Genomic DNA, 13571 nt, shown 5'->3' with positions numbered 1-13571 from the left:
ACGCCTAACACATTCTCACAAGTCTGCGGTGCCTCCGGGGGGAAATGTCCGCACTTCGACAGCTGTTTCTCTGAGCGCTTCCCTTTCTCAAGACAATGTCGTCGCCTTCCCCAGAGGCGACAACTACTGCCAGCTATACGAACGATGACGAGAATTCCTTAATCTCTCGCGCCGCCAGTTACACAGACCTCCCTAGCCAAACAGCCGCCCAAACCCCCCCAACCGCCCTTGAGACGAACCTTCTCCGATTACGCCGTACCCATCCTGGCAGAGTCACCGACCAAGGAAAGCGTGGCTGCTGGAAAGGACATTTTACGCCGGACCTCTCTCCGTTCGAAGAACAAACCCCCTGTTTCGGTATCCCATTTCACTCTGTCCTCGTCAGAAGACCTAAAAGACTCAGAAGCGCAAGATGGCGCGGCCAAGGTACCACAGACCCGAGCGCCAGAACCGGCAGCCCGCCCTTCTAAGAGCCGTACCATGTCGGGGCGGATAGTGAGCCTGGCGCGCAAACCGTGGGGATCTTCGTCCCGATCACCGTCCCCTTCGGCCAAGAGAGCCAAGCAGAGATCAGAAGAACAATCACCGACGAGGTCCGGATCTCGTCAAACAGATGCGACAGACTCGGACTCAGGATTGCCCGCGCGGAAGCGAACAATTCTCTACAAACGACCACGGCGGCCCATGGTAGCTGTGGTGGCCAAGGGAGGGAACGAAGAAACCCCAGGATCGCCGAATAGCCCTTCTGGAAACTCATTACGACACCGTACATCGTTTGAAAAGTTTACTGCGTCTCTATCTGTGTCCACCCCGGTTCTACCCCCAATGCCCAAGGGAGCTGCAGAAAATGTTGCAGCATTTGCGAGCCACACAACCGACCATTCGCGGAAGAAGGACGAGCTCTGGGGCATATTTCGCGGCCTCGAGGCCGATTATCAAAAGTATGCCCAATATGACTAGATTTTGGTCTGATCGTTGCTAACCCGAAGCTAGGTTCCAATCGAAATCGAGCTCTCTAAAAGCTAATGTGATTCGTACCTCGCTCCTCCCTTTCCTCAGCCGTCACCACCTTCACGCATCATGCAAGAATCTCCGACCCGAAGATTTAGATCGCCGGGTCAATATCCTCAATAAATGGTGGATCGGGCTACTAGAGATGCTCAATGGGAAACACAATCAATCAATATCAGGGACCGACAGACCCGTCTTTCTTGAGGCAGTGGTTGGAATTATGACTCGGCCAGAGTGGCGCATTCCATTTCCTACAGCACAGCAGGGCGACGGACCAGCGGATTCGTTGAAGTACGCGTCAACTTCTGTATCGGAGACTTCCGAAGGATCTGGCTCATCTGGGTCTGATTTTTTGGTTGAGTCGATTCATCACAACATCCGGAATATCTTTGTCCAGAACCTCCTTTCTCAAATGGCATTCGTGGCGGAACGTATGTCTATGAGGCACGCCCCAGCCAGTCTGGTGGCATTCTGTGGAAAGGTTTGCGCGTACGCCTTCTTCTTTTGTCCGGGTGTCGCAGACATCTTGGTTCGTCTGTGGAACACGTCACCAAACATCTTCCGCCGCATCTTCGCAGAATCGGCGGCATCCAGAGCCGGGAATATGCGACCGTACACCCAGGAGCTTGCATTGAGCTTTCCGATGGCTCTTCGACCTCTAGCCTTCCATTCGCACGCGCCTTTGTTGCGGTACCTACGCCGAAAGCCCGAGGCGCCCTTAAACACCACTAACGTTCCCTGGCATGGTCCATGGATTGCTCGCTGGTGTGGACGAGATACGGATTTGTTCTTCGTTTTCATCAAGTACATCCACATTCTATACGCTGAATATTGCCCTCCCAAGACCGAGAAAGCCAAGCGGGTTTTAGCGCCAGGATTACTCTTGGTACAGGCACAGCTACTTGTTGTCATTGAGGACACAATTTATAAGCAATCACTCCACCAACCCGAGAGCAATAGTCATGCAGCAGCGATTACTTTCGACGACTTCATTGAATCACCAGATCCTTCAGCTTCCTCTCACCCTCTAGGGGTGGCAGGAATGGCCATCGGTCTATGGCAGAGAATCGCCTGATTATTCTTCTCAGGGACTTTTTATCCGAATCATCGTCTGAGCCAAATCGAGCTCGCTTACTCTACGCAGAGACATTTTGCGGGCTCCTCAAGATTGCAGCTCAGCGGATATCTTTGTTTGACCACAATGCTTGCTTCCTGCTCTGCGATTTTGTCGAAGAGGTCATTCCGATAATTACACGGTACGCCCAATCGATTGAAAGAGAATTGTTCGACTGGGCGTTTTGGCAGGATGTGTGCAGGCAAATGATGCAGAGCCATAATTCTCTCACTGAGGTGCGGGTGTTCTCCTTCATCTATTGCATTTGGGGCACTTGGACTACGACGGACGCGAGAAAGGCAAGCCTCTGTCTGAACTTCCTTCTTCACGAACCAGTTTTCTTTCATTATTTCAACCACTGGAGCCCGATGGTGCGTGCCTATTACCATCGCCTTCTATGCTGGAGAATGGGCCGGTTCAATGGGGAACCATCGGTAATCGATTCGTGAGTGTGCTATATTCCCGCTTTTGGGCATTTGAAACTAACTTTGTCCTAGTACGATATATGAAATGCTCTCCGAGCGATTATTGCAAGTATGGGAGTATTATATTGGATTCCAGTGCAAGGCAGAAGACGGGCTCATCGCTCCACTATCGTCTGCCCCTTGTACTCCGGCTCCGGGACGACGGATTATCATCATTCGGTGCGATAATCAGATATCTCCGGTGAATCTTTTCGTCTCATTTGACCGTGTTGTTCCACCGGTTCCACCGGAAAAGGTCACATCGCACCGGAGATCTGGTTCCTCAGACTCAACTGGTTCAGATGGTACGTCTTCGAAGAGACGGTGGGGACTTTTTAAGAACATGTTCAGCAGTTCGTCAAGCAACAGATCTCTTGAAGGCAGTGGAGGCAACAGCAGCTCGGACGAGTCTGATGGTGGAGGCCCTGAGCCTACAATGATGACGGAGAGCAGATGCCTGGAGCAGCACGAGCCGACACCAAATAACAGCACGGACGAGCTTATCCGACCCAAGACGCCGCATCAGCCATATTTCTTTAAATTCTCCTTAGAATGGATGGACCGGCCGCAATGGCCCACCAAAAACAAGCGCCTCTTTACGCCGTGTCTCCCCGTGGCATCGCAGCTGCATGTCCAGCACCGGCGTTCGCCTTCCAAGTCCTCTGAGTGCGACGCAGACTCCGAGCGTACATCAACCCAGGAGACTACCGGCGATGACGATACCCCGGAAGAAACTACAAACATCAAACAAACCACGACAGAACCTTCATCCAAAACTCTCGTGTCTGATAACCAGACCAGGACACCGACGACCAAAAACTCACCTCTCCCCGAACTACCCTCCCAACCTATCTACGACCATCTTGTGCCCAGCAAATACGCTGGTCGTGCGTTGGCCGAGTGGGCACACATTGTCTCCGAATGCGACAGCTTCTTCGCACGACGACGCGACGAAGGCGTTCCTTCTGACCGCATGGTTGAAACTCCAAGTCTAGGAGTAGACAGCTTCCGGAAATAAGGGCGTTCATTCATTCCACACTCTTAAACTCGACAGAGCCACCACCCATGGTTCAGTCGATCCCCCCAACGGCTCGAATATAGACGCCTCTGACTTTGCCTGGTAATGGGTATGGGAAGTCATGTGTATTAATCTTGGCTTTTTTTTCTTCTTTCTCTTTTTGATTCCTTTCTACATCAAACCGCACCGTGTGCATCGCGGGTATGGGGCATAGGGCATGGCGTATTGAGGGCCTTTTTTTAAACCATTATTTACCAGGGCTGGATTCCAAGGTTTTCCTTGTTCTTGTTGTCACTCTCATTTTTCTGCAGCCTTTTTTTCTCTTTGTTCTTGGAGCGAACTGCACACTTTTGGCCGTGGTAATCATAGTGAGACACCGAGCAATTCTAAAAAAAAATTCACTTCGAAATCTACCAGTTTCAATTTCTATTATTTGTAGATCTTAGCTAGAGAAAATAGATGACCCATTGCTATCAAGTTGATATCCCAGTCTTGCTTAGTTTAGCTCGTTGCTGCGGCCTTCTCCTCGGCAATTTGCTTGTTCAACAGATAGAGCAGGGGACCCTGCACATCTTCCCTGTCCATTGCAACTTCAACCAACCGTAATCCAGTTCCACTGTGCACACGCTCATTCTTCAGCACCTCCTGCAGCTCACCGCAGGTCCGCGCAGTGAAGACACTATTCGCGATCTGATCCTCGTCCGCGCCGAAGTAGTTCAGTGCCTGAGTGTGTCGCCAGAAAGGCACATCATTGTATGCCTGCTTCCGGCCATGAATGACCCGTTCAATGGTGTACCCTTCATTATTAATGATGAATATCAGAATATTCAACTTCTCCTTGATCATAACGCTAATTTCCTGCGCGGTCATCTGGAGACTTCCCTCGCCGGTGATTAGAATCGTCTGGTTCGAGGCACCGGTTGCTTGATTCAGGCTTCGCTTTGCAAGGGCTGCGCCAAGTGTAGCCGGGAGCATGTATCCGATTGAAAGCCAGGTGACGGCGGTAAAGAATCGGGAGTTGGGGGGTAATTTGCAGTGGCGGCCGCCGTAGGAGGCTGTGCCGGTCTCTGCGAGGACGATGTCATTTTCGCGGAAGATGGGGTTGACGAGGCGGTAGAAGTTATTTTGGGCGATTATGTCGCTGTCTTGAATATCGCTTGTGGTAACTTCAACCTTCGGAGGGCCGGTGACTTGGGTTGTGCGGGTGTTGTCTAATGAATGTAGGACCTTGGTTAGGACGCTGCTGGCGGACATGTCTCGGTAGGTGTCGCTTTCGATTTGGATAGTGTCGTCTTTGAATGAAATGGCGACTGCATCCTTTGGAACTGTCGTCCAGAAGTAGCTGTTCGTATCGCTGTAGTGTGGGCCAAATGTCAAGATTAAATCGGCGGCTTCGAAGTACTCTTGAGCTGGCTTGTCGCCGAATGCTGCCGCGTACAGACCATACACGTTCGGGTGTGATTCATTGACGAGGCCCTTTCCGAAGACAGTGGTCCAAGTAGGCCAATTGGTCTTTTGAATCAGGGTATCAAGCTGGTCCAAGATTCCGAGTGATCGGCTCTCGCCATCCACGAGGATGAATGGGCGTTGAGCACTGTAAAGACGCTCCAAGATCCGGCTGATAACTTTGGATTCGTGGGGAGGGCTTAGGGCAGACTGAACACGGATTGTAGAAGACTTGAGATTGGCAGATGAAACAGGAAGATCCGGCATATCATCCGGAATCTCAATATATACAGGACGCTGGTGGTACAGCGCCTGTTGCAGAATCCAGTCGATTTTGTCTGGGGCTGTGGTTGTATCCGTCACTTTGGTCTGAGCCGCAGTGATATGAATTGCCATGGCAGAGAAACGACCGTACTCTCCATCAGAGAAAGTATGATGCATCAACGCCCGTGTACTTTGAAGTGGGCGAGGTGGCGTGCCGACAATATGAACGACAGGTGATCTCTCTCCATAAGCACCTGCGATACCGTTGGCGGCAGATAATTCGCCAACTCCAAAGGTTGTGACGAGAGCTGACAGACCCTTGATACGACCATAACCATCGGCGGCATACGCAGCATTGAGCTCATTACAATTTCCCACCCAATGCAGGCCGGCGGGGACAACATAGTCCAACAGGCGCAGGTTGTAGTCACCTGGGACACCAAAGATGTCGGTGACACCGAGCTGAAGTAGACGAGTGAAGAGGTAATCCCCCAACTTGACAGTATCGGAGGCCATAGTAGTGGGATATTTATGATAATGTGTTGTATAGAAGAGTAGTTGTAGTAAGGAAGGTCTGGAGCGGCGTCTAGTCCGCTGTTGGTTTTATACCGCGGCCGCCCCGCTTTCCCGCCTTTCAAGTTTCCAGTGACCAACCACTGGCAGTCCCCCTCCCTGACTCTCTTCTCCAACTCTTTTATCGCCGAGCCGTCGGTAGCCGCACGCCGAATGAAGTGCGAGTGCCACTGACTCGACTCCCTTACCCTGCGGAGAAAGCAGCCAATGGTCATGGCGTCGCGACTGGCGGCCTGCGAGGCCTGTCGTAAGTCCAAGTTGGCTTGCGACCACCAGCAACCAGTCTGCTCGCGCTGCCAGGCCACCCAAGGTGTGTGCATCTACCGCACTGCACCGTTCAAGCGTCGGAGAATTGAAAAGCCAATGTGAGGAGTATTCGTGAAACTGTTCATTTTACTTAGATATTATATATTGACATTCAATCAGCTTGAAATCTCCCGACCCATCACCATCTTACAGCCCTAGGCGTAACCCATACCCCAATCCTGGGTATTTGGGACTATCCAGCCATGCTGCAATTTTCAAGCACATCACTCCAGACGACCACAGCGCTGGGTCTCATGCTGTAGGCCCTGAAGTTGGAACCGAACCATGGATTGGCGACAATCATTTATTGCTACAGGGGGCAGATGTCTTGAAACATCTGCTGACCCTGTATTCATTATTGTCCATGAAAGAATTGGTGGAGTTCTGGCTGGCAAAAGGCACAAACCTTGCACTCGCAGAGCCCTTTGTCGCTCAATGCGCTGAAAGCGTCAGCCAATTATTTGAATCACACGACGAGAGCTGGCATCTAGTCTATGCGAGGCGACTGTTGCAAAATTCGGCACGCCCATTGCAGTTCGACGCATCTACCGATCTTGCCGGCTTTTCGAGCCAATTTTTAGATCACTATGCTCGATGGGAGACCCTCGGGATCTTCTTCGCGGCAGTGAGTCGTGCGACAATTGACGTCCCTTTTTTCCCGGCTCTTTATACAACCGAAGAGCAACAGTATACTCTTCGCCGGTTGGCTACGAAGTTGTGTGATTTCTCTCTAGAGATATCGCTCTCGCTAGACTGCCTCAATGATCTGCAGTTAATTGTGCAATACGAAAATTTCATCGTTCACTCATATGTCGACGGTGATCAAAGTAAGTCTTTTTTAGTCCGTTGGCTCCAACTATCAACTAACCAAACAAGGCTATCATTCATGGCGTAAACTTGGCGACGTCATCTCCTCGACCTTCGCTCTCGGCTACCATGAGAATACTCAGGCCAAAACGGGCATACCGCCATTTCTTGTAGATCTGCGCAAAGCGGCCTTTGCTCGAATCTACTCTGCAGATAAGAATATTGGTATTTTCCTAGGTCGACCGCCAAGGATGAACAAGCGCTTTTGCCACTTTCAGATTCCATCTTGTGATTTGAATGCGCGATTAAATGGCAGCACTAATGATTGGGACCCTGATACCACAGTGGGATATCGAGCCGATACACGCTGGTCGGCACTTTGTGCTTCGCTCAAGGAAGAGATATGGGAGCTTCTCCAGGATAAAAGCGACGCTTCTTGCGTTGCAAAGGCTAGGTAGGTCTCCTCATTGAATCGACGGCGGGGAATAAAAAGATCAACCAAAAACTAACTAAGCTCCTTAACAGTGAAATCCAGCACAAAGCTGAGGAACAGTGGAAGGCTCTACCGAATCACTTCCGGCTCGAGAGTAGTCTCAAGCAGTGCGTCGGGAGTCCCTTTGAGCGAGACTTTCTCGCGCATGTACGCCTCAATCATCTCCATGTTCTCTTCTTACTCCGCCTATTGCTCCTCAATACCATGACGGAACCGGATATCCCCATTATCGAGACCGCAGGGCAGATGCTGGCTCTTGTGGTAGAGGCCATTCTTCTTCGTGATCAGCTGACAAACTCCGGAACCGGATTGATATGGAAGGTATGTCTTTCCCGTCGTGAAATGCATATTGCCCTGGCCATTCTTTATTGAACTCTGAACTAGGTCGCGTACTACGGACTTCCAGCAGCAGGGATTATCCTTCTTGCATTACTGAAACAACAGTCCCACGCTACGCAAAGCATTTCGCGTACCAAGATTCTCCGAGATCTGAGTGTCTTCGTGGCCGAGGTCCAAATCGGGACCATAGTGAGATCCGGAGATCCAAACTTCGCATTGCTATCTCGCGCGACGCAAACCATCCAACGATTTTTGGACTCTTTTCATTCGGATTCGGTACCGCCCCCGGCGCTTGAAGCTGGCCATGATGATGGGAATGAGGATTGGGCTGCGCTTTTGAGCCAAGATCTGTGGGACTATGAAGCTGGATTCTGGCAGAGCTTGGCAGACCATCCGTCTCTATTGGCGATTGATCCTCCGTTGCCTAATGTATAGTTGTAGGAGGCCTTGAGAACATGATACCCAAATTTAAATTTGTATGAATAATCAAATAAAATGTCATTTCAGCTACCATAGCTCATCACTTATTAACAGGTATCCATGTCCCATCCGAGTCGCTAACTAGATCCTAGCGCCTCCAGGGCTTGCCGCTGAGATTTAGAAGATCATTAAGCATTGCTGCTGTCCTGCTTGCTAGCCCTTCTCTCATTTCGCTTCTTTTCCGACCACGGGAAGTGAATAACAGGGACAAGGAAGAAGCTGTTACTGCTATCTGCGATTCCAGCAAGGGCATTGTACCAAGCCAGGAAGGCACCGAGAAGGGCAAACAATCCACCAGCTTCAAGAAGCTTGGAGTTTGGAAGTCCTTCCACGGTCGGGAAAAGTACCCCAGAGCAATGAGTAGGATAGCAAGGTCGACAAAGAAGAAGAGAGAGAAGAATGCCACGGTGGATTTAACCGTGCATAACATAATCAGGAAGGTAAAGATGAACCAGCCCTGGTGAGAATTAGCTGATTTTGCTCTGCGCCCCACGACAGATCGTACTAGTAGGTCATAGGAGAGGCAAACCATTAGGTATATCGCAAATGCATTGTAAAACATAATCGGCGAGCCATTGTCGGCTTCAATGAGAGCTCCTTCAATATTGAATCCACCCGGGATGAAAGTAATCGCAAGAGACATCCAGAATCCTCCATACGAGGAGAGCACAGTGGCACCGAATGTATTCCCAATGGCCATTTCCCTTTTGAGGAGAATTGATGTCAGACGATGTGCTTTTTTCAAATCATCTCGCGTTGTGAAAACTTACCACATTCCAGCAAGAAGTTGAACTAATCCACCATATGCCAAGGCAGGGCCAACGATCATATTAGGCTTATTCACACCGCGCACATCCATCTGGACACATCCCAGGACAAAAGTCGTCAAGGCGAAGCCGCACAGTCCCAACGGGGCGGGATTCGCGACCTTGCGGTTCTTGGGATTCTTGTATAGACCTGGTTGGAATTCGCCACCGAATGCTGGAAGACGACTTTCGGCGGTGTTGATGTGGGATAATGGGCCATACCGACCGATGTCAACATCGTCTGTGTTTGAATCGGAGGCAGAAAGGTTATTCAGGGGCTTGGTTGTGTTGTATTTGGCATTATTGGATGCCATGGTGAATAGTTGTATAGGGGATTGGGATTGAATGGAAAGATACAAGGGAGAAAAAGAGGTAAAAGAAAAGAAAATGGCGGAGGGCTGGTATCCGGTCGAGACAGGATAAATCAAAGTTGACTTGTTATTCAATTGAGAGTCCAACTTCTTCAACCTTTATAAACATCCCTACGAGTACGGAATCAACCTCCTCTGGTCCGCGACACGCAAATACGCAAGTGGTCCCCTCGTCACCAGAAAACCAATGAGAGTCGCAAACTTGAACCAAATCAATTTTAAAGACCCCAATAACCCCAAAATTATACCATCAATTCAAACTATTGGAGCTAGAAACAGCTTCCGTACGACCGTAGGTCCAAATAGCGGCGTCATGGAGGAGCACAGATCTTGAAAATTAGGGGGCGAATGATCCACCGCGAACGAAGATCTGCGGAGACCCTAGCTTGGGGAAATGCGGAGAAACCCCAGATGAGTGGGCAGTGAGGATTTGGAACCGTAGATGGTTGATGCAATAGAGTTGGTTTGGTGGGGATCGGAGTCGACCTCGGTATTTCTTGGGGGGTGTTCCGACAACAGTGGACATCCCGTGGAAACTTAATTGTTGCCGAATATTTGAGCCGATTTGAATCTTATATCCTTGGTCGAGGGGTATTGGGTCTTGTGGGCCTTGGTTGCCCAGTCTCTAGCTAATCCCTGTCTTGAGTTCCAAGTCTAAATGGACCTTTGCGAATGAGGGAGAGGCCAATATCTACGTAGGCGGCATCGTTCCAGCTGCACGTTTCTCGATGAGTGTACTTATTCAATTCAAGCAGAGATCTAGTGTCGCCGCTATCAAAATAATACAAAGAAGCCCCATTGGTATATGACACGCCAAAGAAAAAGGTGGAAGCTTTCCAAATATGCAAAGGTGGGGAAGATGAGGATGAGAGGGGGTCCAGTCGAGCTAGGCTGTACAATGCTCGAGTTGGACATGGACGGGAGATGCGAACAGAAAAGGCGAAGGAGTGTGACCAAAGCGTAAGGGGTATGCACAAGAGGAAAGAAGAGGGTGTGAGGTGGTCGTAGCAAAGGGAAAAATGTAAATTACAACTAGGACAAGAGCTTGCCGCTAGCAAGGTCAACTGTGTCAGCAACCCGATCGATCCAATACTGGGCGAGCGACCAATTGCCTGTGTTGATACTGTCCCGAATGGCGGGGAAGATTGAGGCATCGTATCCAGCCCAGAGTTCGGGTCCGAAGACGACATGTCGGAATTGAGTGCGATTGGGAATCTGCATTCACACGTTTATTAGCTTAGGCTTCAGGGGGGAAGCAATCGATCCAAAACTTACACCACCGCCATCGGCTAGATCCAATAGATGGGTATCGAAGCTAGCCATCTGCATATTGTGGTTCACTCGTTGAATGGCCATGACATTACTTTCATAGCCACCAGAGCCCCACACACTATCATGCCATACGCGAGTCCATTCCTGGAACTGGGCGGCATTGGCCTCTAGAGTTGCTGCAGCCTCATGCATTCTCTTCGTATTGACGTTCGCTTTCTTAGATTTAGCGAATTCATCCAAATCCTTCACCCAGCCGGTCACATATCGTCCATAAGCTTCCATGTCGAAGGGGAGCATGGGATTCTCCGAAAGATCCAGCAGGAGAAGACCCCAGAACTGGGCGAGAAGCTTGTGGTACTCGAAGCCAGGGTCACCAAAATTTGACATCCAATCAAATGATTCATAGCAGCTGTGGTACGGGAAGGGTTCCCCCTCGAATCCAAAGTCGATGCTCGAAGTGCCGGCAATGTCTTGGAAAGCGACATAGTCACTACCGGCGCCAAGAGGATCGATCTTTTGGTTCTTTTCATCCCAGATATCCTTCAGTGTCTTATTGGCAAATGGATCGGAGATACGATTCAAGATCGACATCACGGTGTGCTCGAAGACCGGCGACCCTGCGACTCGGAAGTTGGGGCCTGACACGCCCACATCTACGTTGAGATAGGCGTAGGCGTTGGCGCGGAGCTCGTCCACTTCCTTCTCCACGTGCTCAGTGGAACCGATGAGATTATACTCCTCACCGTCCCAGCTGACGAACTCGATGGTCCGCAATGGCCGCCATCCGTAGACGAGCAGCTCACCAAAGACGCGAATGAGCTCCATGAAGACGGCGGTGCCACTGCCTGGATCAACACTACCCAAGCACCACGAGTCTCGGTGGTTTCCGATGATGATCTTCTTATCTTGCTCCTCCAGTCCAAGGATTTTGCCATGGATATTGTAAATTGGCTGTCGTTCTTCTTCATCCTGCAGATTCATTAGATGAACGGTCGGGGAGTCCTGGTCCCCTGTCCACCAGCCTTGAATCTTGGGGACCCCGCCAACCCATTTCTTCGGGACCTTAGAGCCATGGCCTTCTAGAGATTGAAGAAGTCTTTGTGCATCGCGCCAGGAGATGGGCAGACTTGGAATTTGTACCAAGGCAGGACTATCTGCCGGAGACATCCTGTCCTTCTCTTCTGGGGTGGACGCGTAACCGGGGGTTAGCACGTCACCGACAACCTGAGACATCAGGCTGACACCGCCCCTTTGAACGCCATCTGTGGGCATATAGCGACCCTTCGGGTAAGCTGGGCCATTGACAAAACCGTCCTGGGACGGATCGGAGTATATGATACAGCCTGCCGCGCCAGCGAGCTCGGCCGATTTGATCTTCAGTGCACGATCCGGTTGAGTTCCGTAGTAACGAACGAGAGCGATAGAGCCATTTAATGAGATACCTCGGTCGGCGAGTAATTGGAAGTCTTCGCGGGAGCCAAAGTTGGCGTATACTAAGGGGCCGGTAACGTTTCCTGACTTGGAATGGCCGTGGAATACCGGGGTTTCCGAGTCGTTTTCCTCGAGAGTCGCTTCCCAGATCAGTTGAGGCGGATCGATGATCGCCAGCTTGCGACCATCTTCGCGAGGGTAGTTGAGATAAACTTGGAATTCCTCCCGCTGGATCTCATCGAACCCCGCGCTATGCATCTCCTGCTCGATCCACTCCGAGAGGACGTAGCTACCCTTGGTACCCGCGATGTGAGCAAAGCCCGTGACCCGCTTCAGATTCTCGATGATGTTTGTCTCGTTGATATGGCCCTGAATGAAGTTCTCGACGGAGGACGCGCTGTACGACTGACCCATGACCATCCGGCTATTGAGATTGAAGATGTCGCCGATGAAGAATACGTATACCAAGGAGACGACGAGCAGCAGGGCAAACATTCGGAGGACCATGATACAGCCTTGGTCGCGGAAGCGTTCTCGTGCATTACTCAGATCGATGGTTGGGCGGGTGAATCGCGGGAGGCTCGGGAGGTATCGTTGCAGGGGCCGTTGAATTGCGGAGAGGGTTCGCGTCAGACTGGAGAAGCGTTTCGAGAACCGCTGTCGGAGTTGGGTACGAGAACTTGAGGAAGCATGAGCGGAGTCATCGACTTCCATCTGATCGACTTCCCTCCGCAGTTCGTCCAGCGATCCCCGAGCCGAGCCCGAGATGGAGGAGGCGAGATCATCGAGGCTGTTCCGGACGGATTCGACGGTGGGCGGTTGGTAATGGGAAGTATTGTGATCAAGCAGACCCTGTCGTTCGGTTTCACTGCCTTCATCGAGATTGGATCGCGAGGAGGATGGCTGTGTGGCTTCTTCGTAGGTGGGGATGGGGAGAGCTTGGTAGTCGAACTTATCGTCGCCCATGTTGAATTGTAGACTCCCAGGTGGAGCCGTGACAAGCGAAGGACACGGATGGGAACTGGTCGATCATGATATGATTTAGATGGAAAGAGTGAGCGACATGATCCCAGAGGGAAGTGAATGTACGGAGTAGATAGATTCTAGAGAGAGACAGGGGGGGGGGGGGAGGAGAGATGGAGATGGAGATGGAAGAGGAGGCGGAGGGAGAGGCGGAGGAGGAGAAGGAGAAGGTGGTTGCCAGCCAAGACCAATCAATGTCACTGCCTGTGCCTGTGCCAATGCCACTCCTCACTGATCTCCTTTTAACAACCACGATATTCCCCTTCTACTCTGGACAATCACCTCACCAGAGAGAGGGAGGGAAATGAAGTCTACATCCAGACTGGACATTGGATTGTCCAAGTCCAGACATT

General features: G+C 51.0%; 5 protein-coding genes across 5 annotated transcripts; 2 read left to right on the top strand and 3 right to left on the bottom strand.

Moving 5' to 3' along the window:
- Positions 1-180: 180 nt before the first annotated feature.
- On the top strand, positions 181-3607 carry N7509_008577 (DUF1765 domain-containing protein; the record flags this gene model as incomplete). The annotated part of the gene is given in 4 exon segments (XM_056633214.1): positions 181-941; positions 994-2063; positions 2075-2570; positions 2623-3607. Coding segments are annotated over 4 exon segments (3312 nt in total), but the record flags the coding sequence as incomplete, so codon positions are not given.
- Positions 3608-4108: 501 nt separating this feature from the next.
- Positions 4109-5833, bottom strand: N7509_008576 (alpha-keto acid decarboxylase family protein; the record flags this gene model as incomplete). Its single annotated transcript, XM_056633213.1, has 1 exon — positions 4109-5833. The coding sequence occupies one exon, from the start codon at positions 5831-5833 to the stop codon at positions 4109-4111; it is 1725 nt and encodes a 574-aa protein (XP_056483833.1).
- Positions 5834-6097: 264 nt separating this feature from the next.
- Positions 6098-8270, top strand: N7509_008575 (uncharacterized protein; the record flags this gene model as incomplete). The annotated part of the gene is made up of 5 exons (XM_056633212.1): positions 6098-6255; positions 6317-7023; positions 7073-7457; positions 7529-7817; positions 7881-8270. 5 exons carry the CDS (start codon positions 6098-6100, stop codon positions 8268-8270), a joined length of 1929 nt encoding a protein of 642 aa, XP_056483832.1.
- A 173-nt stretch (positions 8271-8443) lies between these two features.
- N7509_008574 (acetate uptake transporter family protein) lies at positions 8444-9435 on the bottom strand (the record flags this gene model as incomplete). Its single annotated transcript, XM_056633211.1, has 4 exons — positions 8444-8547; positions 8604-8772; positions 8821-9019; positions 9086-9435. 4 exons carry the CDS (start codon positions 9433-9435, stop codon positions 8444-8446), a joined length of 822 nt encoding a protein of 273 aa, XP_056483831.1.
- A 1089-nt stretch (positions 9436-10524) lies between these two features.
- N7509_008573 (M28 family metallopeptidase) lies at positions 10525-13161 on the bottom strand (the record flags this gene model as incomplete). Its single annotated transcript, XM_056633210.1, has 2 exons — positions 10525-10707; positions 10768-13161. The coding sequence occupies 2 exons, from the start codon at positions 13159-13161 to the stop codon at positions 10525-10527; spliced, it is 2577 nt and encodes an 858-aa protein (XP_056483830.1).
- Positions 13162-13571: the final 410 nt, after the last annotated feature.

This window comes from Penicillium cosmopolitanum (genome assembly GCF_028827165.1).
Source record: "Penicillium cosmopolitanum strain IBT 29677 chromosome Unknown utg000009l:1.0-9042332.0:1.0-9050551.0, whole genome shotgun sequence".
Lineage (NCBI taxonomy): Eukaryota > Fungi > Ascomycota > Eurotiomycetes > Eurotiales > Aspergillaceae > Penicillium > Penicillium cosmopolitanum.
The sequence above is the reverse complement of the archived record's forward strand: the minus strand, read 5'-3'. Positions and strand labels throughout refer to the sequence as shown.